Source organism: Hyla sarda, chromosome 1, assembly GCF_029499605.1.
Source record: "Hyla sarda isolate aHylSar1 chromosome 1, aHylSar1.hap1, whole genome shotgun sequence".
NCBI lineage: Eukaryota > Metazoa > Chordata > Amphibia > Anura > Hylidae > Hyla > Hyla sarda.
The window spans coordinates 431,194,677-431,222,539 of NC_079189.1; the positions used below are offsets into that span (position 1 = coordinate 431,194,677).

The 27,863-nt window shown below is 41.5% G+C and overlaps 1 protein-coding gene across 6 annotated transcripts in view; it reads right to left on the reverse strand.

Annotated features, from left to right (window-relative positions):
* CIT (citron rho-interacting serine/threonine kinase) overlaps window positions 1-27,863 on the reverse strand; it is a 174,613-nt gene that overhangs the window by 74,752 nt on the left and 71,998 nt on the right. For all 6 annotated transcript variants that reach the window (XM_056529852.1, XM_056529823.1, XM_056529836.1 and 3 more), the window contains 4 exons: window positions 11,772-11,891; window positions 10,981-11,151; window positions 3,468-3,521; window positions 1,908-1,961 (listed from right to left, as the gene is read on the reverse strand). In XM_056529852.1, coding sequence (XP_056385827.1) covers window positions 1,908-1,961; window positions 3,468-3,521; window positions 10,981-11,151; window positions 11,772-11,891 — 399 coding nt within the window. The remainder of the gene's footprint in view (window positions 1-1,907; window positions 1,962-3,467; window positions 3,522-10,980; window positions 11,152-11,771; window positions 11,892-27,863) is intronic.

Below are 27,863 nucleotides of genomic sequence, written 5' to 3' on the forward strand. Positions count from 1 at the left end.
ATTCCTTTCTCCTCACATTTACTGTTTTAAAAAGAAAAAGGTTTAGGGTGCATTCACACGTATGATATCCTGCGCTGGATTCTCTGCTGCAGATTTCAATGTAAACTAAATGACTGAACACAGCTTCAAATCGTGTGCATCAAATCCCTTAACACCTTAAGGACTCAGACGATTTTCACCCTAAGGACCAGGCCAATTTTTGTGTTTGCATTTTTATTTTTTCCTCCTCCCCTTCTAAAAATTATAACGCTTTCAATTTTGCACCCACAGACCCATATAAGTTTTTGTTTTTGTCCTCACCAATTGTACTTTGTAACAATCCAAACAAAGAAAAATACAGGCGACTCACCACTTCTTCAATACTTGTTCTTTATTCTGGGATAAGTGCAGGTAAAGCGGCTCCGTGCCGCAACGCTGTACAGAACGCTAGTGCGCTATATTACAGCTATTTCTTTCCGTATAGGAACTTCAACAGATCAGTCTGTTGAAGTTCCTATACAGAAAAGATACAGAAAGAAACAGCTGTAATCACCAAACGCACTAGAGTTCTGTACACCGGTGCGGCACTGAGCCGCTTTACCTGCACGTATCCCAGAATAAAGAACAAGCATTGAAGAAGTGGTGAGTCACCTGTATTTTTCTTTGTTTGGATTGTGCACCGCAATTAGAGTCACGGGAAGCAGGGCTAGCAGTGCCAACACACTTGCTTTCTCTATATCCCAGTACTTTGTAACAACATCACTTATTTTATAACAATCTTCGGCGAAACAAAATTATTTGTGGGGTGAAATATAAAAAATGCTATTTTGTGAATTTTGGGGGTCTTCCGTTTCTACACAGTGCACTTTTCAGTAAAAATGACACCTTATCTTTATTCTGTAGGTCCATACGGTTACAAGGTATTATTTTATTTTACTACTTAAAAAAAATCCTAACTACATGTACCAAAATTTGTATGTTTAAAATAGTCATCTTCTGACCCCTATAAGTTTTTACTTTTCTGCATACGGGGTTATACGAAGGCTCATTTTTTGTGCAGTGTTCTGTAGTTTTTATCGGTACCATTTTTGTTTTGAAAGGACTTTTGATCGCTGTTTATAATTTTTTTTATGGCAATATGAAGTAACCAAAAATGCACAATTTTGGACTTTGGTATTTTTTTTTTTTATGTGTGTACGCCATCGACTGTGCAGTTTAGCTAACCTTATATTTTAATAGTCCGGATATTTAGGCATGCGGCGGTGCCACATATGATTTTTTTTATATTATTTTATTTAAAAAATGGAAGAGGGGATAACATTTTTATTAGGAAGGATTTAATTCCCTTTTAATAACTTTTTATTTATTTATTTTTTTTTTTTTTAACACTTTATTATAATTTTTTTTTTGCCCCCTGATTGCATATACTGTTCAGTGCTGAGCTTTGGCTCAGCATTGATCAGTGTTATCGATGCTATGCTGCTCCAGCATGCAGAGCTTGGCTGGAGCATCAGAGCTCCGATCGGACGGCAAGGAGGCAGGTAAGAGCCCTCCTGCCGTCCTCTCAGCCGTTTTCACCCGCAATGGTCCCGATCAGCTCTGCTGAGCTTCCAGCTTTACTTTTGTTTTAGACGCCACAATCAACTTTGATTGCAGCATCTAAAGGGTTAATGTCAGGAATCGGCCTGATCAGCGGTGCCTGGCATTAACCCTGGATGCTGGCTGCTGATAAACCGGGGTTTACGAATGCTCAGCCCGTGAGCGTGTTTTAAACACTGGTAACGGAACCAGGGCATACAGGTGTGCCCTGTGTCCTTAAGGACTCGGGCGCAAGGGCGTAACCATACGCCATTCGTCCTTAACAGGTTAAAGTTGCCATTGATAAGACTCCTGTCAAAAGTAATGACTGGATAAGAGACGTCACTTACTTTAGTAAGTTTCTCCTGCAGCTCCTGAATTTTATTCTGTTGCTCAGCGTTGATCTGGTTAAAAAAAAAAAACAACAACAACATCATGTGATTGGTCTGTGGAAGAAAATGCACAAGTAACTGGCACCGCAGCCCCTTTAAAATCAGTAAGACAGCAGTTGTCAAGGTGTGACACCCCTAACATCTAAAAAGGGTGTCACCAGCATAGAAAGTTTTGAAAGCTCTGAACTAATGGATGGTATCTGATTAACAATAATACTGAAACACTAAAACGCACCATAGCTTTTGGAACAAATAATTATGCACTCATAGTTTTTCCATATAGAGTAACAAAGTATTACTTAAAATGAGCCCTGATATGTTAATAGTGATCTACTAATATTATAAAAAATGCAATCCTTCTCTCTTCTGATATCTGCCATTGGGGTAGAATCAGGAAGCCACCATGCATATTAGCTGGTCAGCTAGTCCTTCCAAAAAAGGCAGGAACAGCTGACACATATGTAATGCATCTGTTTTTTGTTAGATCGTGTTCTGCATAAGACAGAAATGATGCAAGAAACTGTGATATTGCCGAATTATAATATTGATTGCATGCAGAATCTTGAAAATATTTTTAAACCAATGATACTGATTTTTGTAGCATAAAAAAAAGATAACTGTCTTACTAAGAATGCTTGTACTATGAATAAAAAAATATATATATATGTGCTGTGTACATGCGTGTACTTCATATCATTTATAAAGTATTGCTGTCATAATGAGCCTGCAGTATTAAGGGTATGTTCAAACTACGGAATTTCGGCACGAAGGATTGTGCTCAGGAATTCCGCTGTATGAACTCTAACATTGGTGTGAGTAAGCCATCCGCTGACCGACTCACTATGCGAAATTCCAGCAGTGGAAAATTCTGCAGCTGAAATTGATCCGCCAAAAGACGGAACATGTTTATTCTTTCAGTGGAATTACACACAGACTACATTGCCATATCAGTGGTTCCGTGTGATGCTAGCACTGAAGGATTTTGACGGCGGCTGCTCAGATTTTTTTGATTTTTTTTATGCAGCCCTAGTGTCTGAGCTTCTTCTATGTTTTGGAAACAGCATTTAGAGATATGCTTTACAGCAGCCGCACAGATCATAGGAAACAGTCTAAAGCTAACATGTTGCCTTCTAGCAGGGTTGTTTCTAGGTATACTGTGTGGAGGTCCATGTGCAGGGAGGGGGTGGGGTGAACTGTAACCATCATCTATTGTGAATAGTAAAATTTTCGATTATCCACTTGGAGGAGGTTATTGTAATTCTGCTTTCATGATAATGTTAAAAAAAATTATTTCTACAGAACAGGTAGTGTCAGCTTAATGTTAGGCATAGTGGCCAGACTGAAAACTGCAAGATTTTAGGATGATTTTAAAATATAAATTAGTAGATTGGAATTTTAGAACATTTTTTATTAACATAAAAATCTGATTTAAAAAGTATTCCATTTTCTGTTTACACATTTTCTTTTAGACATCCAAAAGGATGAAAGACAGATAAAAGCATAAGACAGAAAAATTACCTTTTCCAGTTTAGAATGCAACTCTCCAACTTCAGCTTTACCATGATCTTTAGCCTGCATAGACAAAAAATTAGGTTTACAAAAAGCCATTAGGTTTAGTAACAGGTTTGCTAGAAGGTTAAAATCATAAGACATATGACATTCCGTCTTTATGCAGTGCAACTTTTGAAATGGGTGGTGACAGATAAACCTGAAGTTAGACAAACCACTGGAAGACTCACAGCAGCACGGGCAAATCAAGGGACAATCTTGTTCTATTCATATACCAAACACATAAGAAGGGATGGATAGGTAGCAAAGAGTTACATGAAAACAAACTAAAAGCCATAAGTCATGGGCTTTACCCCTTAAGGACCAGGCCCATTTTCACCTTAAGGACGCAGCCGTTTTTTGCAAATCTGACCACGTACGATAAGTATTAATAACTCTGGGATGCTTTAACTTATAAATTTGATTCAGAGTTTGTTTTCTCGTGACATATTCTACTTTATGTTAGTGGTAAATTTTCGTTAAATTTCAGATCCCCCGCTCAGTCCACCTCTAGAAGTCGGGCAGAGCGGGTAAAGAGGATCCCGGGAGCTGCAGGGGATGGCACATACCTGCAGGCAGCACATACCTGCGGGGGAACGGCGCGGCAGTGGGGGCCGGGGACCACCGGCAGGAGCATGTGGAGGCGGCAGGCAAGTGAAGAAAGGCAGCGGCAGCAGGTAAGTGGAAGCAGCAGTGAATATCGCCGTAAAGTGATCTTCCCTGCTGCTTCTAGGAGTTTCAAAACTACAACTCTCATCATGCCCAGACAGTCCAGGCATGCTGAGAGTTGTAGGTCTGTAACATCTGGCCTTTCAGATGTTGCCAAACTACAACTCCCAGCATGCCTGGGCAGTCTGGGCATGCTTGGAGTTGGAGTTTTGTAACATCTGGAGGGCTACAGTTTGGACACCACTACTTAGTCGTCTCCAAACTGTTCTCCTCCAGTTGTTGCAAAACTACAACTCCCAGAATGCCTAGACAGCCGAAGGGCATGCTGGGAGTTGTAGTTTTCCAACAGCTTGAGGTTTGCCCTGCCCCCCGTGATTGTACGGGGTACATTCACACGGGCGGGTTTACAGCGAGTTTCACGCTGCAAGTTTGAGATGCACCAAATTTTCTGCTGCAGCTCAAACTCCCAGTGGGAAACTCACTGTGAACCCCCGTCCATGTGAATGTACCCTAAAAACACTACACTACACAAAATAAAAAGTAAAACACTACATATACACATACCGCTACACAGTCCCACCTCCCCAATAGAAATGAAAAACATCAGATACGGCACGATTTCCAAAACGGAGCCTCCAGCTGTTGCAAAACAACAACTCCCAGTATTGCCGGACAGCCATTAACTGTCCAGGCATGCTGGGAGTTTTGCAACAGCTGGAGGCACCCTGTTTGGGAATAACTGGCGTAGAATACCCCTATGTCCATCCATAATGCAAATCCCAAATTTTTGCCTCAAATGCACATGGCACTCTCTCACTTCGGAGCCCTGTCGTATTTCAAGGCAACAGTTTAGGGCCACATATGGGGTATATCCGTAATTTCGGGAGAAATTGCACTACAAATTTTGGGGGGCTTTTCTCCTTTTACCCTTTATGAAATGGTAAAGTTGGGGTCTACTAATTACATTTTTTACAGTAACTTGCTGATGTTGCCCCATACTTTTAATTTTCACAAAAGGGAAAAAAAAGACCCCCAAAATTTGTAACGCAATTTCTTCCAAGTACGGAAATACCCCATATGTGGACGTAAAATGCTCTGCGGGTGCCCAACAAAGCTCAGGAGTTAGAGCGCCATGTACATTTGAGGTGATTTGCACAGGGGTGGCTGATCATTACAGCGGTTCTGACATAAACGCAAAAAAAAAACTTTTGGAAACTACACCCCAAAATAGTATGCCATGTGTTTTTTTTATTTTTATTTTTTTGCTGTTATGGCACCACAGGGGCTTCCTAAATGTGACATGCCCCCCAAAAACTATTTCAGCAAAATTTGCTTTCAAAAAGCCAAATGTGGCTCCTTCTCTTCCGAGCATTGTAGTGCGCATGCAGAGCACTTGTTGACGTTCGCATATGGGGTAGTTCCATAAATAAAAATGGTAAATTGGGGGGGCTGCATTTTAGTGCCATGTGTTTGTTTGTTTTTGCTGTTATGGAACCATAGGGACTTCCTAAATGAGACATGCCCCCTAAAACCATTTCAGCAAAATTCACTCTCCAAAATCCAATTGTTGCTCCTTCCCTTTTGAGCCCTCTAGTGCACCCAAAGAGAATTTTACGTTCACATATGATGTATTTCCTTACTCGAGAGAAATTGGGTTACACATTTGGGGGGGGGGGGGGCATTTTCTCCTTTTACCCCTTGTAAAAATTTAAAAACTGGGTCTACACTTAAAGGGGTACTCCGCCCCTAGACATCTTATCCCCTATCCAAAGGATAGGGGATAAGATGTCAGATCGCCGGGGTCCCGCTGCTGGGGACCCCGGGGATAGCTGCTGCAGCACCCCGCTATCATTACTGCGCAGAGCGAGATCGCTCTGCACGTAATGACGGGCAATACAGGGGCCGGAGCATCGTTATGTCACAGCTCCGCCCCTCGTGATGTCACGGCCCGCCCGCATCAATACCAGTCTATGGGAGGGGGCGTGGCGGTCGTCACGCCCCCTGCCATAGACTTGCATTAAGGGGACGGGCCGTGATGTCATGAGGGGCGGAGCCATGACGTCACGCTGCTCCGGCCCCTGTATCGCCCGTCATTACGCACAGAGCGAACTCGCTCTGTGCAGTAATGATGGCGGGGTGCCGCAGCGGCGGTCCCAGCAGTGGGACTGCGGCGATCTAACATCTTATCCCCTATAAGATAAGATGCCAGGGGCGGAGCACCCCTTTAAAAACTGAACTGGTCCCTGAAAAATTCCGATTTTGAAAATTTTTTTAAAAATTGGAAAATTGCTGCTGAACTTTGAAGCCCTCTGATGTCTTCCAAAAGTAAAAATGTATCAACTTTATGATGTAAACATAAAGTAGACATATTGTATATGTGAATCAATATATAATTTATTTGGTGTGTCTATTTTCCTCACAAGCAGAGAGCTTCAAAGTTAGAAAACTGCTAAATTTTCATGACATTTTGGGATTTTTCACCAAGAAATGATGCAAGTATCGACAAAAATTTACCACTATGATAAAGTAGAATATGTCACGAATAAAAACTCTTGGAATTAACTTCGTAAGTAAAACCATCCCAGAGTTATTAATGCTTAAAGTGACAGTGGGAAGATGTGCAAAAAATGCCAAAATTACCTCTGTCCTTAAGGGGTTAAAAGGAGAAAAGGCCCACCAAAATTTGTAAACTAATTTCTCTCGAGTAAGGAAACTGTACTCTGCGGGCGAAGTAAAGGGCTCAGAAGTGAAGGAACAACAATGGGATTTTGGAGAGCTAATTTTGCTGAAATGGTTTTTGGAGGGCATGTCACATTTAGGAATCCCCCATGGTGCCAGAACAGCAAAAAAACACCCACATGGCATACTATTTGGGAAACTACAGCCCTCAAGAAACGAAACAAGGGGTACAGTTAGCCCTAACCTGTTCAGGACATAGGGCGTATGCATACGCCCTGCATCCCGAGTCCACACATGATATTAACCTCTATTATGTGTTGCCACTGATTATATAGGGTAAAACTAGTGATTGGTTCCCTTTAAGGACGTAGGGCGTATGCATACGCCCGTGGGAATTCCGGTCCACACCGCTAACCGGTTGGGGACCGGACCGGTATGCCTGCTGAAATCATTCAGCAGGAATCCTGGCACGTCGCCAAGGGGGGTCCTGAGACCCCCCATGTCGGCGATCGGAGAAAAACGCATGTCAATTCAGACATGTGATTTTCTCCTATTCCGGGCTGATCGGGTCTCCGGTGACCCGATCACCCGGAAAATAGGGATAATCGGAGCTGTCAGAGACAGCCCCGATCATCCTGATGGATAGGAGCGAGGTTGCAAGGCTGTGATCTCCTCCTATTCCCTGGCATTAGTCAGAAATGAGTTCTGACCAATGGCAGTGCACGACAGGGGGTTGTCATGGAAACCCCCCGCTCTGCCCACCCCTGGATGTCGGGCAGAACGGGGGGAGAAGATGGCGACCGGTACCTGGAAAGAAGATGCCGTGGGGACCGCCGATCATCGGTGGAGACAGCGGAGATCAGTGGCGCAGGTAGGGAAGCGACGGTGGGGGGGGTAAGGAAGGTGGCAGTAAAGCGATATTTACTGCTGCTCCTCTGGTTGCCAAACTGCAAGTTTGTAGTTTTGCAACATCTGGAGGGTCACAGTTTGAAGACCACTATTACAGTGGTGCCCAAACGGTAGCCCTCCAGATGTTGCCAAACTACAACTCTCAGCATGCCTAGACTGCCCAGACATGCTGGGAGTTGTAGTTCTGGAACATCTGTCCCTTCAGATTTTGCAATTTTCATGAAAATTTAGAAAATTGCTGCAATACTTTGAAGCCCTCTAATTTTTTCAAAAAGTAAAAATATGTCCATTTTATGATGCCAACAGAAAGTAGACATTGTATTTGTGAATAAAAATAACATTTATTTGGAATATCAATTTTCCTTACAAGCAGAGAGCTTCAAAGTTAGAAAAATGCAACATATTCTAAATTTTCATGAGATTTTTCACTAAGAAAGGATGCAAGTAGCAACGAAAATTTACCACTAATATAAAGTAGAATATGTCAAGAAAAAACAATCTCAGAATCAGAATAATCGGTAAAAGCATCTCAGAGTTATTAAAGCATAAAGTGACAATGGTCAGAATTGCGAAAAAGGGCTGCGTCCTTAAGGTGAAAATGAGCTGCGTCCTTAAGGGGTTAACACATTACAAGTGATTAACGAACTTTCGTTAAAGTGGGACGTGAAAAAGAAAAATCAGATTTTTTTCACTAAAATGCCGGTTACCTTAAGTTTTTCATTTTCACAAGGGGTAATAGTTGAAATTGTCCCCCAAAATTTGTAACCCCATTTCTCTTGAGTAAGGAAATACCTCATATGTGGATGTAAAGTGCTCTGCGGGTGCACTAGAGGGCTCAGAAGGGAAGGAGCGACATTGGGCTTTTAGGAAGCCCCCATGTTGCCAGAACAGCAAAAAAAAAAAAAAAAAAAAAACACTATTTGGGAAACTACACCCCTTAAGGAACGTAACAAGGGGTACAGTGAGCCTCAACACCCCACAGGTGTTTGATGAATTTTCACTAAAGTTGGACGTGAAAATTTGATTTTTTTTTCACTAAAATTCCGGTGTTACCCCAACATTTTTCATTTTTACAAGGGGTAATAGGGAAAAAAAAAGCCCCCCAAAATTTGTAACACTATTTCTTCTGAGTATGGAAATACCCCATATGTGGATGTAAAGTGCTCTGCAGGCGCACTACAGGGCTCTCAAGCGGAGCGCCATTGGGCTTTTGGAGAGAGAATGGGGTCACATGTGGGTGTTTTTTTGTGGATATTTATGTCAGAACCGCTGTAACCAGCAGTCACCCCTGTGCAAATCATCAGTTAAAGCCTCAAATGTACATGGTGCGCTCTCACTCCTGTGCCCTGTTGTGTGCCCGCAGAGCCCCTTGCATCGACATATAGGGTATTTTTGTACTCGGGAGAAATTGAATTACTAATTGTTGGGGTCTTTTTTTCCTTTTACCTCTTTTACAAATGAAGTATGGGCAACACCAGCATGTTAGTGTAAAAAATGTATTTTATTTTTTCACCAACATGCTGGTGTTAGAGCCCAACTTTACCTTTTCATAAGGAGTAAAAGCCCCTCAAAATTTTTAGCACAATTTCTCTTGAGTACGGAAATACCCCATATGTGGCCCTAAACTGTTGCCTTGAAATATGACAGGGCTCCGGAGTGAGAGAGCGCATTCAAGGCCTGAATTTTGGCGCTTGTCTCCTCCACCAAAAATACCCTATGGCAGAGTTCCCCAAACAGGGTATCTCAAGCTGTTTCAAACCTCCCAACATGCCTGGAATGTCAACGGCTGTCCAGCAATACTGGGAGTTGTTATTTTGCAACAGCTGGAGGGACAGTGTAAGGGTGTGTATATGTAGTGTTTTATCCTTTATTTTGTGTTAGTGTAGTGTTTTTAGGTTACATTCACATTGCTGCAGAGGAATATTTGCCGCAGCTCAAACTTAAAGCGGTAAACTCGCTGTAAACCCCCGCCCATGTGAATGTACCCTGTACATTGACATGGGGAAGGGGAGGGGCAAACCTTCAGCTGTTGCAAAATTACAACTCCCAGCATGCACTGACAGACCGTGCATACTGGGAGTTCTAGTTATGCAACAGCTGGAGTTAGGAAACCGACAGTGTTTCCGCACCAGTGTACCTCCGGCTGTTGCAAAACTACAACTCCCAGCATGCATGGTCTGTTAGTGCATGCTGGGGGTTGCAGTTTTGCAACAGCTGGAGACACACGGGTTAGGAAACACTGAGTTAGTAAACAGACAGTGTTTTCCAACCAGGGTGCCTCCAGTTGTTGCAAAACTACAACTCCCGGCATGCCCGGACAGCCAAAGGGCATGCTGGGAGTTAAGTTATGTAACAACTGGAGGAAAACCGTATGGAGACCACTGTGTAGTGGTCTCCAAACTGTGGCCTTCCAAGATGTTGCAAAACTTCAACTTCAAGCATGTCCAGACTGTCCAGGCATGCTGGGAGTTGTAGTTCTGCAACATCTAAAGGACCAGATGTTCCAAAACTACAACTCCCAGCATGCCTGGACTGTCTGGGCATGCTGAGAGTTGTAGTTTTGCAACATCTGGAAGGGCACAATTTGGAGACCACTGCACAGTGATCTCGAAATTGTGGTCCTCCAGGTGTTGCAAAACAACAACTCCCAGCATGCCCAGACAGCCAAAGGCTGTCTGAGAATGCTGTGAGTTGTAGTTTTTCAACTCCTAGCATGCTCACCTGTGATCGCTGCCACATGCCACACACAGGAGCCGTGATCGCCGCCTGGTAACCGCCGCGTGCTGTCCGGTAACCACCGCCGCCAATCGCCGTACCTTTGGTAGTCCGGGCAGAGTGGGGGATTAACTGTTAAACCGCTCTCCCCCCCATCTGCCATTGGACGGTCAGGAGATGGCACCCCTGCCACCTCACTCCTATTCTTCTGAGTGATTGCCGGTCTGAATTGACTGACTAATCAGGACCACCCTGGGCAATTTGTCGGGATGGTTGCTGTTAGATAACATCAGCCATCCCGGCCTGATCACCGCCTCCGGAGACGCGGTGATCATGGAACGCAGTGCCACAAATGTATGGTGCTGTGCGCTGTGTTGCTTTGCAGCGCCGTACACTTAAGGCACTCGTCCTTAAGGGGTTAATGGATGTAGTTAATAATTTAATAAATAAATTGAGAATGAAAATGTAAATTTCCTTAACTGTGAAAGAACTATACAATATGCTGAAGTACCTTCTGAAGTTTCTGCTGACATTCTGTAGCTTTGCGCTTAAAATCATCTGCTGCTGATCGGGACTCTCTCAATTCTGCCTCATATAGGTCACTACGTCTTCGGGCAGATAAAAGGTCTTCTTCTAGTTGCTGCATCATCATCTTCATCTCTTCCAGCTGGGCTTGAAACTCCTAATGGGAGTGACATATAGTAAACCAGTAAATAGTAAGTATTCAGCTTATTGGAAGGGAATATTGGACCATGTCAGGGGTGTAGGTGTATAGGATGATTAAACAATAAAACTATCACATGTCACTGGATCCAGCCTGACCCACCCACCATTTTTTTTTTGTTTAAATCTAGAATCCACTGTAATCCAGTTAAAAAGGGGAGTTGATTTTAAGAGAAAATACCTACAAAAGAGTTAATCTGGGGTAATTTGTTAGATACTGCATAAAACCCCCTGAAGTGTTTATAAATGCCTTCCTGACATAGTTTGCATGGTATTCTTTACTATGAAATTTTTCGCTGATGTGGCTTTTGCTTATAATTGAAATGTTTAGTATTCTTTAACACAAAGGTCCTTTTTACCAATTGTAAAGGAAAGTATTACAATGAATTGCTGTTTGTGTCCAGCTCATCACAGACAATTTAACAATCAGTTACATGAGAACTTACTGAGAATATCTAAGATATGCAAAGTTGAAGTAAAGAAATTACTAAGTTTAAGAAGGGTTCATACATCAAGGCAGCATTAGGATCCCCTACCCAGAAGGCTTCCAAACTAATTAGCACAGAGGACAGAGCCTACCTGCTCCTTAATATCCTGAAGCTTCCGGCTCTGTTCTCGGATATCATGAAGAAGCTGCAGAGCCTTGTCATCCTCCTGGGAAACCTCCATCCGGGCCTGCTCTAGGCTGCGTTTTAAACTCTGAAACATGGAACATTTTAAATGTATAAAATATTTGATTAGTAATGCTGAGATGCAAGAGCAACAACATTTAATAGATCTCTTACCTACATTAGAAAACTAATGGGAGAAGAGAGGTTTTAGCAATTGAAAACAGGATATTGGCTTTACTGGCAAACCCCTTCAAAACAACATTATACGAGTTCATTTTGATGCAATAATAACAACCAGTTATGCTTCATCCACTCAAAATGAACCACACAACTATTAGCGGTAAATTACTGTTTCTTTGAAAGAATGCTGCAGTCTTTTAAGGTCCCATTCACACTGCAAATTTACCAATTCACACAGAAAAACAGTCGACTTAGAAAATCTGCTGCAGCAGACTATTGTTTTCAATGGGATTCTGCTGCGCCCTGCACATGGTGGAATTTCCGCAGTGGAAACATTGGCCAAGGGAATTCCAATTCCAGACTCCATAGTAAGAATCCATATGTAAATTCTTTCTGTGGATTTTATTCCGAAATGCATTGCTCTCTATAGAGACAGCACAATTCGATGTGGTCCTAGCATCAGCTTGTTGTGCCGGCACCTGCAGCCTGCAAAATGTCTGCTCAGAAATTTACCGGACAAACATTCTGCAGTGTGAATGGGGTATTAGAAGCAAGGGTGTAGCACCAACAAGCCACACTTAGGGCATTTAGATCTAGGCCACAAACAAAAGCCTGGTCACAGATTGATAAAACATGATCACAGATCGATAAGATGTACTAGACCCTAAAATACTCCTAAAGCTTTATCCTGGGGTTGTCATATGAAGCTTGCTAGACTCAACTCCAAAATTAACCTGTTCTGCCTAATGTGGTTTAATGTAAAAGGCACATGACCCAGTTATATCACTGCAAACTTACTATGTATTTGGTCATATACATTTGGAGTTATATAAAATAATTTTACCTTGCAATAAAAAAGACACAAATAATCCTAAGAGAAGCTTTCTAGTTGTTGACAGGGATTTAGTAATACATTGCTTGCTTCCAGATACCACCTAGTTTGCCTGGGATGTATGGCATATAGCAAATATAAGGGACTAATGCTTAGATCTTTGTTTTATTTTAAGAGTAGGGTCAAACAGCGTATACACAGCATATTTCATGCTGCGTGAAATACACTGCCCAGCAGGAAATCTGCTGCTTATCCTCCTATGGGCAGACACACAGGGCTACCTGGCTGCAGCCCTGTGTAAGCAGTAAAGTTGGGAGGCAGGCCCAGAGCAACAATGTGCCTCCAAACTTTACTGCACACACAGGACTGCTGCCGGGTAGCCCTGTGTGTCTGTTCAAAGGATAATATGCAGCGTATTTCCAGCTGTGCAAATGCTATGTGTGATCTACCCTAAAGCTCAGGAATTCAGCTTTTAAATTACAAACTAAATATTCTAGATGCAATTAACCATAAACCGCTTAAGGAGGAGAAAGCACACCGTACAGCTAAGCATGCAAATATACGATACTGCTGGTAATCACTGGCAGCGTCCGGACCCGATGTATAACATATGCAGCACCTGCGGGGTGCACACACTAGATAAAGTATCAAACAATACAATGAGAAAGGGTAGCGTGCACTCACCGCGGGTAAACTGCTGCAAGCCGAGGTCCGGGATCACCACGGCATAGACGAAGACGGTAAGGGGCGCTCAGAGGCTACGCCGGCAGTTTCGGACGTAGGAATGTCCTTCTTCCGGCCTAAGAAGGACGTTCCTCGTCTATGCCGTGGTGATCCTGGACCTCGGGCTTGCAGCTGTTTACCCGCGGTGAGTGCACGCTACCCTTTCTCATTGTATTCTAGATGCAGTATTCAGAAATGAATTCATGTACAGTGGGGATCAAACTTTTGGGCACCCCAGGTAAAAATTTGTATTAATATGTATTAAGCCGAGGAAAGATGGATAAAATCTCCAAAAGGTATCAAATTACAGATTAGACATTCTTATAATATGTCAACAAAAGTTAGATTTTATTTCCTTCATTTACACTTTCAAAATAACAGAAAACAAAAAAATGGCGTGTACAAAAGTTTGGGCACCCTGCAGAGTTAATATCTTGTACTGCCTCCTTTGGCAAGTATAACAGCTTGTAAATGCTTTTTGTAGCCAGCCAAGAGTCTTGCAATTCTTGTTTGAGGTATCTTTGCCCATTCTTCCTTACAAAAGTCTTCCAGTTCTTTGAGATTTCTCGGCTGTCTGTCACGCACTGCTCTTTCAAGGTCTATCCATAGATTTTCAATTATGGTGAGGTCAGGAGATTGTGAGGGGCATGGCAAAACCTTCAGTTAACACCTCTTGATGTAATCCCCCATGGATTTCGAGGTGTGTTTAGGATCATTATCCATTTGTAGAAGCCAACCTCTCTAACTTCAGCTTTTTCACAGATGGCATCAAGTTAGCATCCAAAATTTGCTGAAATTTTATTGAATCCTTTTTTCCTTCTACTCGTGAGATGTTCCCTGTGCCACTGCAGGCAATACAACCCCAAAGCATGATTGATCCACCCCATGCTTAACAGTTGGACAGAGGTTCTTTTCATTAAATTCTGTTCCCCTTCTTCTCCAAACATACCTTTGCTCATTCCGGCCAAAATGCATCAGGCTTGTCTATATGTTCATTTGCAAAGTTCAAACGCTGATTTTTGTGGTAGAAGAGGTTTTCTTCTGATGACTCTTCCATGAAGACCATATTTGTACAAGTATCTCTTTATAGTGGAATAGTATACCACAACTCCAGTGTCTGCCAGATCTTTCTGGAGGGATTGTGCGGTCAAACGTGGGTTTTCAATAGTTTTTCTCACAATCCTGCGAGCTGTTCTGTCTGATATTTTTCTTGGTCTTCCAGATCTTGCTTTAACTTCCACTGTTCCTGATGTATGCCATTTCTTAATTACATTCCGAACAGAGGATGTTGACATCTAAAAATGTTTTGCTGACTTCTTATAGCCTTCTCCAGCTTTGTGAGCGTCAACTATTTTCAGTTTCAGATTTCTAGACAACTGCTTAGAAGAACCCATGGTGCTGATTGTAGGGGCAAGGTCAGATGAGTCTGGGCATCTAAAACCTTTGAGATTGACATCACCTGGTCTTCCCAGATGATGATTGAGAACAATCCATGACACTGGCAGGTCTCAGCTTTGCAAAGGGGGCAGCGCATGCTATAAATTCTGCAGGGTGCCCAAACTTTTGCAGATGCCATTTTTTTGTTTTCTGTTATTTTGAAAGTGTAAATGATGGAAATAAAATCTAACTTTTGTTGACATATTATAAGAATGTCTAATCTGTAATTTGATGCCTTTTGGCGATGTTTCCATCTTCCCTTGGCTTCTTTATGCACATTAATAATCATTTTTACCTGGGGTGCCCAAACTTTTGATCCCCACTGTAAAGCTGGGAAGCAGCATGAAATGTTTTTTGGTAGCCTCTGTGCATGTAGGTTGAAATCTGCAAGTGATATTAGGAAGAACAGCCTCCAGTGACTCCAGAGGAGGGAGGGGGTGTTTAGGGTTATTAAATGAGCTTTGACATGTAATCAACCCCCTTTACTAAGAATATGTGCTTTCTTCCACTCTTTTTGTGTAGGGGTTTTAATAAAGCGTACATGCAATAGCACATGTAATATCACCCTGCACCTATGCAGCACATTTGCCAACTTAAATGTTTACTGGTATTTGGATCATGGAGATTTTTGGTCTATTTTGTGAATAGACATTAGGGCTGCAGGATTTATCACAAAGACAATCGAATCGAGATACTGGCCACTTGTGAATACTGCGACCCAGACCCAACTCCTGTGTGTCTGGCTGTCCGCTCCCTCCCACCTGACCCCATGTGTGTCCAGATGTCCAGTACCTGTCACCCAACTCCCCAGTGTGTATAATATGGTGCTAGGGCATGGGGGAAACATTTTAAAAAAAAAACTGTATTTTTTTGGACTGCAGCAGATCCAGTCCTCCTCCACGTGTCTTCTGTGCTTCCTTCTCCTGGGACAAGCAGCTGGTGGCAGGAATTTTCCGTTCAGCCAAAGACTGGCAGCAGCAGTGTCCTGTCTTGGACAGGGATTGGCTGAGTGGAAAGGTCGTGCAACCAGCTGCCTGTCTCTGAAGAAGGAAACATAGAAGTATGTACAGTATGTGCTTGTTAGGAGAACAGAATAAGTGGATTGCAGGTGGGGAAACATGAATAAATTCTATACTATTAAGAAACAGCATAAACAATATGTACATGCATATATTACAGTGGAACCAGTCTGCCTAATGATCTCTATTTCATATCTAGTCACTCCAGGCTGAATGGCTGTAGTACAATTCAGAAATATTTGTCACAAAGGACTACTACTATATATGAGATTTCTTTAGTTACAAGGACCTTTAGAAGCATTTCCAATACATGTTTGAGGAGTAGAGCTTAGAGGTCCTTTAAAAGTACCTTTCTACAGGCCTAGGCCCAACATTATTCTCCAAAATACAACTGTGTGCCAAAGCAGTCATTACTAATCTTCTAAGACATGCAACATAGTAGATGATGTCACACCTGTATATGTGCTGTTCTTTACCCCTCTATTAATATTGGAGTGCAATGTGATCCAGTGACAGATGAAGAAAAGAAGCAACAGGGACAGGTATACCAACATGTCCTAAACCCAGTGCTCAAGGCCCAACAACATTCCAAGTTTTTTCAGTTACTCCATTGGGATTTAAATCCTAGACTGTGGGCTTTCAGGACTAGGTTCTCATGTAAAGTGGTCCCTCAAGTTATAATATTAACCGGTTCAAGGACAAACACTGTCGGTAGAAACTACTGTACCCTGAGACCAAAATTCAAGACAGCTAATACAGACAAATCCTTATATACAAAAGTCAGAACTAGCTGCTAGAAGCTATCACTTAATACATATTGGGTAATGCTTTTTTAGAGTCCTTAAGAAGCAAGTCCTTGCACAGGTAAAGAGCAGTACAGTACAGAAAATCAGTGCATACACTTCAATAATACGGGGGTTTACCCACTCTGATTGGTCAGATCTTATAAGCCATTCACACGAATGAGCTTGCGTTTTAATATATGCTTAAATATTGTAACCTGAGGCCATTGTAACTTCAGGGATATCTGTAAAACAGTACTGTTACCCTGTTCTACCATATGACTCCACATTACCATTTTCACATATAGATAAGAAAATTCTATTTATAGCAACTCTCTAACATATACCTATTAGGTGAATCATTCCCTTTACAAGTGGGAGTAATAAGCTTACAGGGGAGAGGAAATTTTCATATTCCCTGTAGCTGCTCTTCCTAGTCAACAGAGTGCAAGCGTCACCTATGACTCCTGTATTTTTCCAAAATGCAAGAGGATGTAGTTGAGGTATGTATTAAAGACCTGTTGGAATTACGGATGATCCTTTACAGTCCTTTGCAGTGGGGGTCCTGTGTGAGAGTAGTATAGTATAGAAGGGGAGATTCTGAGCAGAAAATATACAGTGGATAATATAAGTATTAAATGCATCACCATTTTATTCACTATATATATTTCCAAAGGTGCTATTGAGATAAAATTTTAAACAGCTATTAGTAACAACAATACATACAAAGAAATTAAAACAAATAAGCTCGAAATTAAGTTAAATGACACTAATTTTTATTTTATTTTTTTATCTAAAGCCGAGGAACGTGCTTTCGATTCACCCAAAGTGCAAGAAAAAGTGCAAACGTGTTACACTAAAAAAACCTGCACAAAGGATGCGGTCTATCGCAAGCCCTTCTCCGATAGGAGAGAGGCCCCCCAACAAACCTTACCCTTCGCCTCCGGACCAAAAGGTACCTGCGAGGTTCCAGGTTCGATGTCCCTTTTCGCCGAAGCTACTAGGGGACCACAAATGCTCCCGGCATCCCCCTTGGCGTTAGCCAAGGTATCTGCCCGCAGAGCCGATTACGGTAGGTACCCTGCCAAAGCAGGAGTACCCGGGGTGTTTGCAGGGAGGTGCGGAACCTAATGGCCACACACACCTCCCCTAGACCGCCAGGAGGGACACCCAGAAGGGCTACCGCATCCTGACAAATCCTGTGAACACACAACACGCAAAAAGTGACACAGTGAGACAAAAAAGAAATAAATAAGTGAATGTGTGCAGATATACTGCCCGGACATCCGGCCGGATCTATAAAAATTTCTCTGATCCTAGCCAGAAGGCCGGGAATCAAGAGGTGAGTGCCACAAGGTGAAGAGATTATGGTGCCCGTGCTTCAACTCAGTGAGTCTATCCTCCCAGTGAGTTTCGGCACCTCGGGGTCACCACTCCCCGAGGCACAAAAGTACCTCGGCTCTAGACCCTCTCAGCCTCATGGCGAGACCCGGAGGGAACAGGTCACATCGGGGCAGCCGTCGAGCTGATTCCTCAGAACCAGCCCCGGAAAGCCCTGGTACACCTGCATCCTCCATGCAGCACCCATCCCCACCAGCCCCATATCGGCGTTACTGTCCACCGGCATGAAAAACTGATAAGAACAGATACTACACTTGATCTTAGCCAAAAGGTTAAATGACACTAATACCATTTCATAAAATCCTATCTTCATTATTTATCAGAAAACGGTTTCTATGTTTAATGTCCCTGACATTGGGCCTTCCCCAGATACTTACAGAGACGACCTGAGAAAATCTGGACTCTACAACATCTTGACAGCCGGATCTATGCAGATTACCATATTGTAACCTGATCTTGTTAATATGTAATGACTTTTGTTTATTATTCTACAAAATTATATTTTCTTTACTGTCAAATATCTGTTTTAAAGAAAAATTATTTAATTAAAAAAAAAAAAAGTTCAAAAAATAAAGAAAGAAAGGGAGGTGCTATAAGGCATGGAAAGCCAAGACAACAGCTGAAATCTATCAGTAATCAAAAAGCAATCTAGCTCCTTCTCAGTGCAAATTAATATCAGCTGGTTCTGTCCCAACTGAAGGCCTACCAAAAGATCTAATTGTCAAGGAGTCACAGAAGACACATTTCATGATGGGTAAGAGCAAAGAGCTGTCTGAAGACCTTCACAACCTAATTGTTACAAAACTTAACTATGGCGTTGGTTACAGGAACATTTCTAAGCTTCTAAATGTTCCATTGAGTACTGTTGGGGTCATAATACAAAAGTGGAAATAATAATTTCACCATAAATTTGATTCGACCATATGCTCCTCGCAGACAGAGTAAAAAGGAATAAAATGAATAATCAGATGAGTTGTCCAAAAGCCAAGGACAACTTGTGGAGAGCTTCAAAGTTAGCAGGTACTAGTGTCTCAAAGAAAACAGTAAGTAATGCATTCCGTTGCCATGGCCTGTATATGCACGTTCACCACACAAGACTCCATTGCTGAATAAACAGCTTGTTTATAGTTTGCTGCACAACATTTGGAAAAGCCACTAAAATACTGGGAGAATATAGTGTGGGCAGATGAGAGCAAAGTTGAACAGTTTGGATTCCATAGTACACACCATGGCCGATATTTATCATTGTCTTTAGACAGTTTTTTGTGTCAAGAAAAGGCACAAATAAGGCGCAAGCAGGGTTTATTTGTGCCTTTTTTGCACATTTTGATTTACACATTTCTGGTAATTTTGAGTTGCAATCCACTGACTTTGGCAATACACATGAACTTTTTGTGAAAAGGCGCAAAAAAGGCGCAAAGCCACTGAAAAGTCTCTAAAACTACACCAGCCCAGTCTTAGCTTAGCTTTTTGGTGTATGTGAAGAGAGAAATTTCAGAAAATGTGACCTGCACAAAATGTATCAAATGCTCTGTGACAATTAAATAAATTTGGTGCTCCTACACATTACCAGCACACACAAAAAAAGGTGTAGAAAAATGCTTCACTTACACCTACAATGATAAATGCCGACCCATGTTTGGAAGATAAATTAAACTGCACTACAGCCTAAAATCACCATACCAACAGTGAAGTTTGGAGGTGGGAACATCATGGTGTGGAGCTGCTTTTCAGCAATTGGTACTGACAAACATCACATAATTGAAGTAAGGATGAATGAGCAAATTTATCAAGACATTCTTGACTAAAATCTGCTATCAGGATGATGACGCAGAAGGAGGGTGGATATTTCAGAAGGACAATGGGGGAGATTTATCAAAACCTGTGCAAAGGAAACGTTGCCCAGTTGCCCATAGCAGCCAATCAGATTTCTTCTTTCATTTTGCAGAGGCCTTGTTAAAAATTAAAGAAGCACGCTAATCGGTTGCTTTGGGCAACTCAGCAACGTTTTCTCTGCACAGGTATTTGATTGATAAATCCCCCCCAATGATCCTAAACACATAGCCAAGGAAACTCTCAGATAATTTCAAAGAGAGAAAATAAAGCTGCTTGAGTGGCTTTGCCAACGGCCTGACTTAAAGGGGTATTCTGCCTCTAGACATCTTATCACCTATCCAAAGGATCCCCAAAGTGGCCAAACCCCTGCGATCAGACATCCTATCCACTATCCTTTGGATAGGGGATAAGAGATCTAAGGGTGGAGTACCCCTTTAAATTCCATTGAAAATCTATGGAAAAAACTGAAGATTGATAATGAAATATTGACAGAGGAGGCCCACTGAACCTTCAAGATATAAGACAAAAATTACACCAAAGCCATGTATGAGACTAATTTCTCCTTATAGGAGGCATCTTGAAGTCAATACCAACAAATGCTTTAGTGCAATGTATTAAATAAATATCAGTAAGTGTGTTCAATACTTTTACCCTGTGTCACTTCACATAACTACACATAACCTAATTATTTCTGAGCTTATTTGTTTTGGTTTCTTTGTATGAATGGATTAATTGGGTTGTTACCAAGATCTGGTGAAAATGTCCTGTCATTAGCACCTTTGTTAATATATTTTGTGAGAAAAATGATGAAGTGTTCAATATTTATTTCACCCGCTGTACAATTCTATATTTTGGTTCAATTGCTCAAGTGGGGCCTAACAAAGTTGTTAAATTGCTCCTAGTACTCCTAGAAAATTCATGAGTCTTGCTTCTCCCTAACTACACAGAGTGACTAAGAGTTATGAATAAACCCATACAGAAAAAACTGTCAATTACTGGGTGGGGAGCAGGACTTTTTGTTTTTTTCTATCCCATGCTGCACTTGTCAAGCTTGGTGTCTTTACTGTACTGTCTAGGGAAACTATTTCTTTATTTCGTCACACAGTGATATGTTTAGACAAAATATATTTTTTTTAGGACAGGGTCACACAGGGCATACTGCGAATGTGCCACTGGCAGTCAAAGAGGGACTGCAGAGGGAGCTCCCAGCTGCAGCCAGGAGGCTGTCTGTGCGCTCGTAGTGGCAGATTTCCCGCTGTGGAAATCCTTATAATACATGTAACAGAGGATCCGACAGTGCAATAAATTGAAAAGATGATTTCACAGACCTTATCAGTCGTAACTTTTTCATTTATTTTCAAGATGTATGTTTTTCATAAGCGTTTATAAATACACAATAAGCTAACTAAAAGGTATTATTAAACGATAAATACATTCATAGAAAAACTCTAAAATTGCTCTGCGGGGGGCAAGAAATATAGAAGCGCTGTAGGGGCCAGATATATACCCCCTCAGCGATTCTATATATCTTTCCCCACCGCAGCGCTTCTATTTGAAAACCCTGCCAGAGCCCTGAATGGCTCCCCAGTACCGGCCATTCAGGGCTCCCGGCGGGGAATTTAAAAATGAAAGTAAAAACATCGTACATTGCAGGGGAGCGCAGCATGCCGTCTGCTCCCCTGTTTAATAACTTCTAATCGCACCGGGTCTCAGAAGTGAGACACGGTGCGATCAATCCCTCAGCCCCTGTACTACAAATACCATCATAGAACAGAGTCTGTTCCATGATGGGGGTTGTAGTACAAACACTAATGTAGCCTCATCAGCCACCGGCAGACTCCCGCAGATGGAGAACTACTACTCCCATCATGGATAGAAGTCTGTTCCATGATGGGAGTAGTAGAAGTCCCAGCTGTGGGAGTCTGTAGGCAGAGGTGTTATGGCCATACAGGAGGGATGTTATAATGGGTCTTAACGGATGAATATTTATTCAGCCGTTAGCACCCGTTATTTCATCCGTTATTATACATCCGTTTTCACACAGAAAAAGGATGTTTAATAACGGATGAATGCTCATAGTGTAAAAGGAGCCTAACATGTTTATCCAGTAAACTTCCCTCTGCAATAAATGCCATCTATTCTGGTCCTCGTTCACATTCACCAGTATCTCTTCCAAAATCAACCATCTAAGATCGGTCACATTGTGATTATATTGGGCAACATGACGTGCCACGGAGGTTTCCCCATGTTTTGAGTCTGCACTGTGTTCTTTTTTACAGAATTTTCTGATCATACTTTTATGTTCTGTTATTCTGGTTTTGATGTTTCTACTGGTTTGTCCAATATAAGCTTTACCGCATGGACATTTTAACATATAGATCACATAGCAGCTCAGGCATGTATGAAACCCCTGTAGTTTTATCTTTGTTCCTTTCATTGGGTGGCACACACTATCTCCTCGCAGAATCGCATTACAATTGACGCATCCCAAGCATGGAAAGGTTCCTGTTCTTTTTAGAAGCTAAAAAGGTTTGTCTTTGTAATTTATTCCCTATAGAGGGACCTTTTTTTTTAAATACAAACATAGGATTCTCTTTGAACAAACCTCCGTACTTGGGATCCTCCGTCATTATTTTCCAATATTTATTTACTGTGCGTTTTTAACCTAGAATTTTTATCATAGGTCGATATATACATGGTGCGGTTTTCATAGTTTTCTCCTTTTTTAGTAGAGTTTCTCTACTAAATCCATAAATGTACGGGGTCTCGGACATTTATGGATCTTTGACAACTCTGACACTCTGAATATCACCAGCTGGTAAATATATATTTATGATACGGCTACCTACATATGGAACATTAAATATATATTCATCTATATGCATCATAATTGCGAACTGTGAAAACTTTCAGACTAACAGATGCCGGATTAATGGTTTTCCTGATATCCTTATAGATCGGTATAATTGTTTATTATATTTTATATACCATTTGCCTCCCCACAAGGGCCCTGTGTAAGGAGGCTTTTTATATATATTTTTATATATATATTTCTTGTATTTGTTTTAATAAATTTATTCTTTAGCTATCATCATCAATATAAAGCACGGTTCTCTATTTCTGTTTAAATTCATCATGTATCAGTTTATCTGGTATTAGTCTTTAGGTGATTGTTTTATATATTTTTCTTTTTCTACAAATTTCTATTGTACTTCTTTATACACACCTCGACTTTTTTTTCTTTTTTTAATTAATTTACAAATCTGTTTAACTTTCTGGAGCCAGTTGATATATAAAAAAAAGTTTTTTCCTGGCTAACCCCTTTAACTATTTGTATCCCAGTATGTTTTGTAATCGGTATTTAAGTCATTTCCAGGTGCTCCCCTGTGCTCATGATTAAAGCAATCCCCCCCGAAATGTAGTGTCAGGTTCGGCTATGGACATGGGTGCAATGGCTCCGTACTCTGAATGAACTGCTGTAATGCTTATGAAAAACATACAACTTGAAAATAAATGAAGAAGTTACTATTGATAAGGTCTGTGCAATCCTCTTTTCAATTTATTGCACTGTCGGATCCTCTGTTACATGTATTATGTACATATTTGACCCAGAGCAACGTGGTGCTCTGAAGACACAGTGACTATTATTATTCTGAGTCCGCTGTAGAAATCCGCCACTATGAGCGGGCACACATAGGTACCCGGCCGCAACTGGGAGCTCTCTCTGCAGTCCCTCTGTGACTGCCTTCAGCGCATTTGCAGTGGGAAATACGCTGTGGATGAGCCCCGTGTGGCGCTGCCCTTAACATGTCTCTAAAGGAAGGTACAGAACGTTGAATAAAATACACAGCAGGGGAACAGTATTTAAAGAGACTTACTGAAATATAAAACCACAACTATATCTTAACTTTAAGTGTTACTGTAAATAAAACTCCTTTCCACATGTCAGAGACATATCAAAAGTTATGAGCGGTGCAGGTCTGGCTGCTGAGGTCCATACCAACTACTAAAACAAAGAGTGAAGTGCTAAGCTGAGTGCTCTCCTCATTGCAGGAGACAGGCTTATAGACTTTCTACAAAGCCTGTCTTTATGACACATCAAACATTTATTTAAGTGACCGCAAGGGAAAGTTCAAATAATGATTGTCTACTGAGGCATGAATATATCTGTACCTCAGCATTCTGTCAAAATGGGCCTCTGATATTTCAGCTAGTCATTAGGTTTAAGGAGGCAATTGCTTTTTCACATGGGTGATAAAGGTATTGAATACATTTTGAATAAATGATAATTTATTTTAATATTTTGATCATCATTTAAAGTGACCTAATATTTAAATTATAAAATAATTCTGAAATCTTGCCATTTTCATTCTGGCCACTAATCCTAAAACAAAGCTGAGACTTGCTGTTCTGTACAGATCACTTTCCAGCAGTGTCCTCCTTACCATCACTGAGCATGCCCCGACACCTCTGGTGCTAATTCACTTATATTAAAACTTTTATTATGCATAAGCACAATACTCATCAGTATCATCTGCAATCTACTTCTCTGATAACAGCAGCCAGCCGATTCCGATTACCGTGTCGGGCAACTTGGTGATTGCAGAACCGCTTGATGTAATGTGTCGCTGTGTGCTAAGTACCAGGGCACAAAACGTACACGTACGCTGCATGTCCTCTAGGGGTTAAAACTTGCATCTTATATTTACTTGTGTGGTCTTTATCGCATATTAAAATTAGTTTGATGATCTGAAACATTAGCAAAACTAAAATAAATCAGCAAAGGGCAAATACTTTTCACAGCACTTTATTTACCTCCTCCTTTCTTTTTATTCAATGACTGAAAGCCACTAATGTGCAGACATATTAACATCAGCAGCTGTCAATGATTGGTCTGAGGACAAGGAAGGGGCCGAAAGAGTGTGAAGCTCATAAATACAGCAAACAACTAACCACCGCATGATCTAATCAACCAATCTGCCATTCTTCTGCTTGGACACACACACACAACCTTGTCCAAACCTCAGTCCAAACCAAGCAACTCTACATGGCGGTGCTGATCACGTTGATTATGCACTGGGGGATGAGCTATATATTTTCTTGGGGCACATCATACTGGATGATGTAAAGGGGGAGGAGGAAGATAGGAGAAATGTGGGTTCTTCCTTTTCTCCCTCACAGGCTTTATCAATGTTAGAGGCAAGGAATGAATATGCCTCATTTGCTGTAGAGATCCTGCGGCCATTTTAGATTTTATAGGGGCGTGTATAGTATTTTACAAGTGTAAGTGGTTTTAAAATTGTATGTTGTGTATAGTAGTGTTTTTAGACTTTGCAGTAAAAAGGAAAAACTAAAATAACAAATGTAAAAAAATAAATATTTAGAAACTGCTGTTCGCGAACTAATCTAGTGCTGTTAGCGGACCAAACTTGTAGAACCACTAGAAAGAAAAAAAAACTGCACCAAATATGAGTGGTTGCTGATCATCTTAACAGCATTCAGCATCACACAGGAAAACAAGAAATAAAAAAACAAACAAAAAGAAAAAAAAAAAAAACATATTAAGGGGAAAAAAAAAAAAAAGAAAACCTAACTGTGACCTAAAAAATGCTGATCAGTGATAGCTTAGTTAGGACACGGACCACACAGGGAAGGAACTGGCCATCAGTACATGGCAGCTGCTGGTAGGAAGGACAGGGATCCCCAAATAAAAAAAAAATAATATAATAACAATAACAAAAAAAATAAACTCTCCTGCATCCACAAAGAGCTGTTCAGTGATTGCTCAATGATCAGCAGACAAGGGTAGACAGGAGGAGGCAGAGGCAGCAAACACAGTCTGGCCATGCAGCATACATGGCCACTACTACTGGCTCCAAATCCACTATCATACCAACTCAGGAAGCACAGGAAGAGGAGGAAGACTGGCACAGAAGCAGCACACACAGTCAGACCAAGGTGACTGATACTGGCTTGGACCACACTATGCCACCAATGATGAGGTCAGATGGCACAAGACATGACCTACATCCTCTGTGCTTGTTGTTCCACAATGAAATGAGGCAGGCAGAGCGGAATCTGTATTTTCAATACCCTGCTTCACCCGTGGCATAGCATTGAACAGTGTATGCAAAAGATTGCACTCAAAGAAAATAAAAATAAAAAGTGTAAAAGAAAAAAATAAAGAAAAAAAGGTAAATGGGTTATCCATCATAAGGTGATTTTAGTACATACCTGCCAGACAGTAATGGACATACTTAGGAAGGATCTGTGACTACTAATGTTGTGGCTAACTTTTTGTGAACTGGGTATTTCCTGTTGGAGTTCAGTCTCTTAAATTACACATCCCATGTTTCCTTGTTTGAAAGTCTGCGATCACTTTCCTCCCTCCCACACATCACCCTCCCCACCCATTGAAACACAAATGAGTTGCATTTCATTCGAAAGACCAGGGTTTTATGACGAGGGTGCCTCCAGCTGTTGCAAAATAATCTCTCTCCTACCCAGTGGTCGCTCCACCCATTGGAGCAGGACAGGCTCCCTCTGATCACCTGACTAGTGATGTCATGTGTCCACGCACTGCACCCTGCAATTTTGTATGCTGTTAAAAATACATTTTGGGGCAAAAATGACAGAAGAATTGCGAGACCACCGTCACACACAGGTACAGACACTATTTTATGAACTACACTAAAAAGTCTAAGGTCCAAAATTGCTAATTTTTTGATCACTTCATATACCATAAAAAATTTATATAAAGCGATCAAAAGGTCCCATCAAAATAAAAATGGTACCGATAAATACTACAGATAAGCCATCATATAGCCCTGTATGCGGAAAGATAAAGTTTTAGGGGTCAGAATATAATTTTAAATAGGGTATTCTTGTAACCGTATGGACCGACAGAATAAAGATAAGGTGTAATTTTTAACTGCGTAGAAACGGAAGTCCCCACGGAACAGAAGCCATATATTTTGTTATGAAATGATTGATGTCATTACAAAATACAATTGGTGACGCAAAAAACAAGCCCTTATATTGGTCTGCAGGTGCAAAATTAAAAGCATTATGATTTTTAGAAGGGGAGAGGAGGAAAATAACAAAAGTGCAAAAACGAAAATTGGCCTGGTCCTTAAGGTCAAAATGGGCTTGGTTCTTAAAGGGGTACTACACCAAAAACATCTTACCCCCTATTCAAAGGATAGGGGATAAGATGTTAGATCACGGAGGATCTGCTGCTGGGGACCACCGCGATCTCGGGGCCGGCAGCGGACATAGCCACGCCCCCTCCATTCATGTCTATGGGAGGGGTGTGACAGCTAGTACATAGCCGTCAGGCCTCCTCCCATAGACGTGAATGGAGGGGGCGTGGGGGCTGGCATCGCCAGTCATCGAGCACAGAGCAAAGTTCGCTCCATGCACCAAATGAAAGGGGTGCCGCAGCGGAGATCAAGGGAGTCCCCAGCGGTAGAACCCCCGCAATCTAACATCTTAACCCCAATCTTTTGGATGTTTTCAGCGGAGTACCCCTTTAAGGGGTTAAAAGGTTACCACATAAAAAGACACTTTAGAAATAAAAAATGATCTCAGTCATAAAAGGCAAAAATTGGTTTGGTCATTAAGGAGTTAAATAGGCACTGTCATTTGCAAAAACATTTTATATAAAGTAGATATAACTATATGTATATTTATAACATGGGTGTCAAACAATGCGGCCCAATGAATATCTTTGCGGCCCAGCAAATATATTCATTGCTCTGGTCAGGGCCGGATCATCATTGGCGCTCCGTGTCCGCAGGGGGCCCCCGTCACATTCGGGGTATAACTGTGTCCCGAAAAATCTTTTCAGA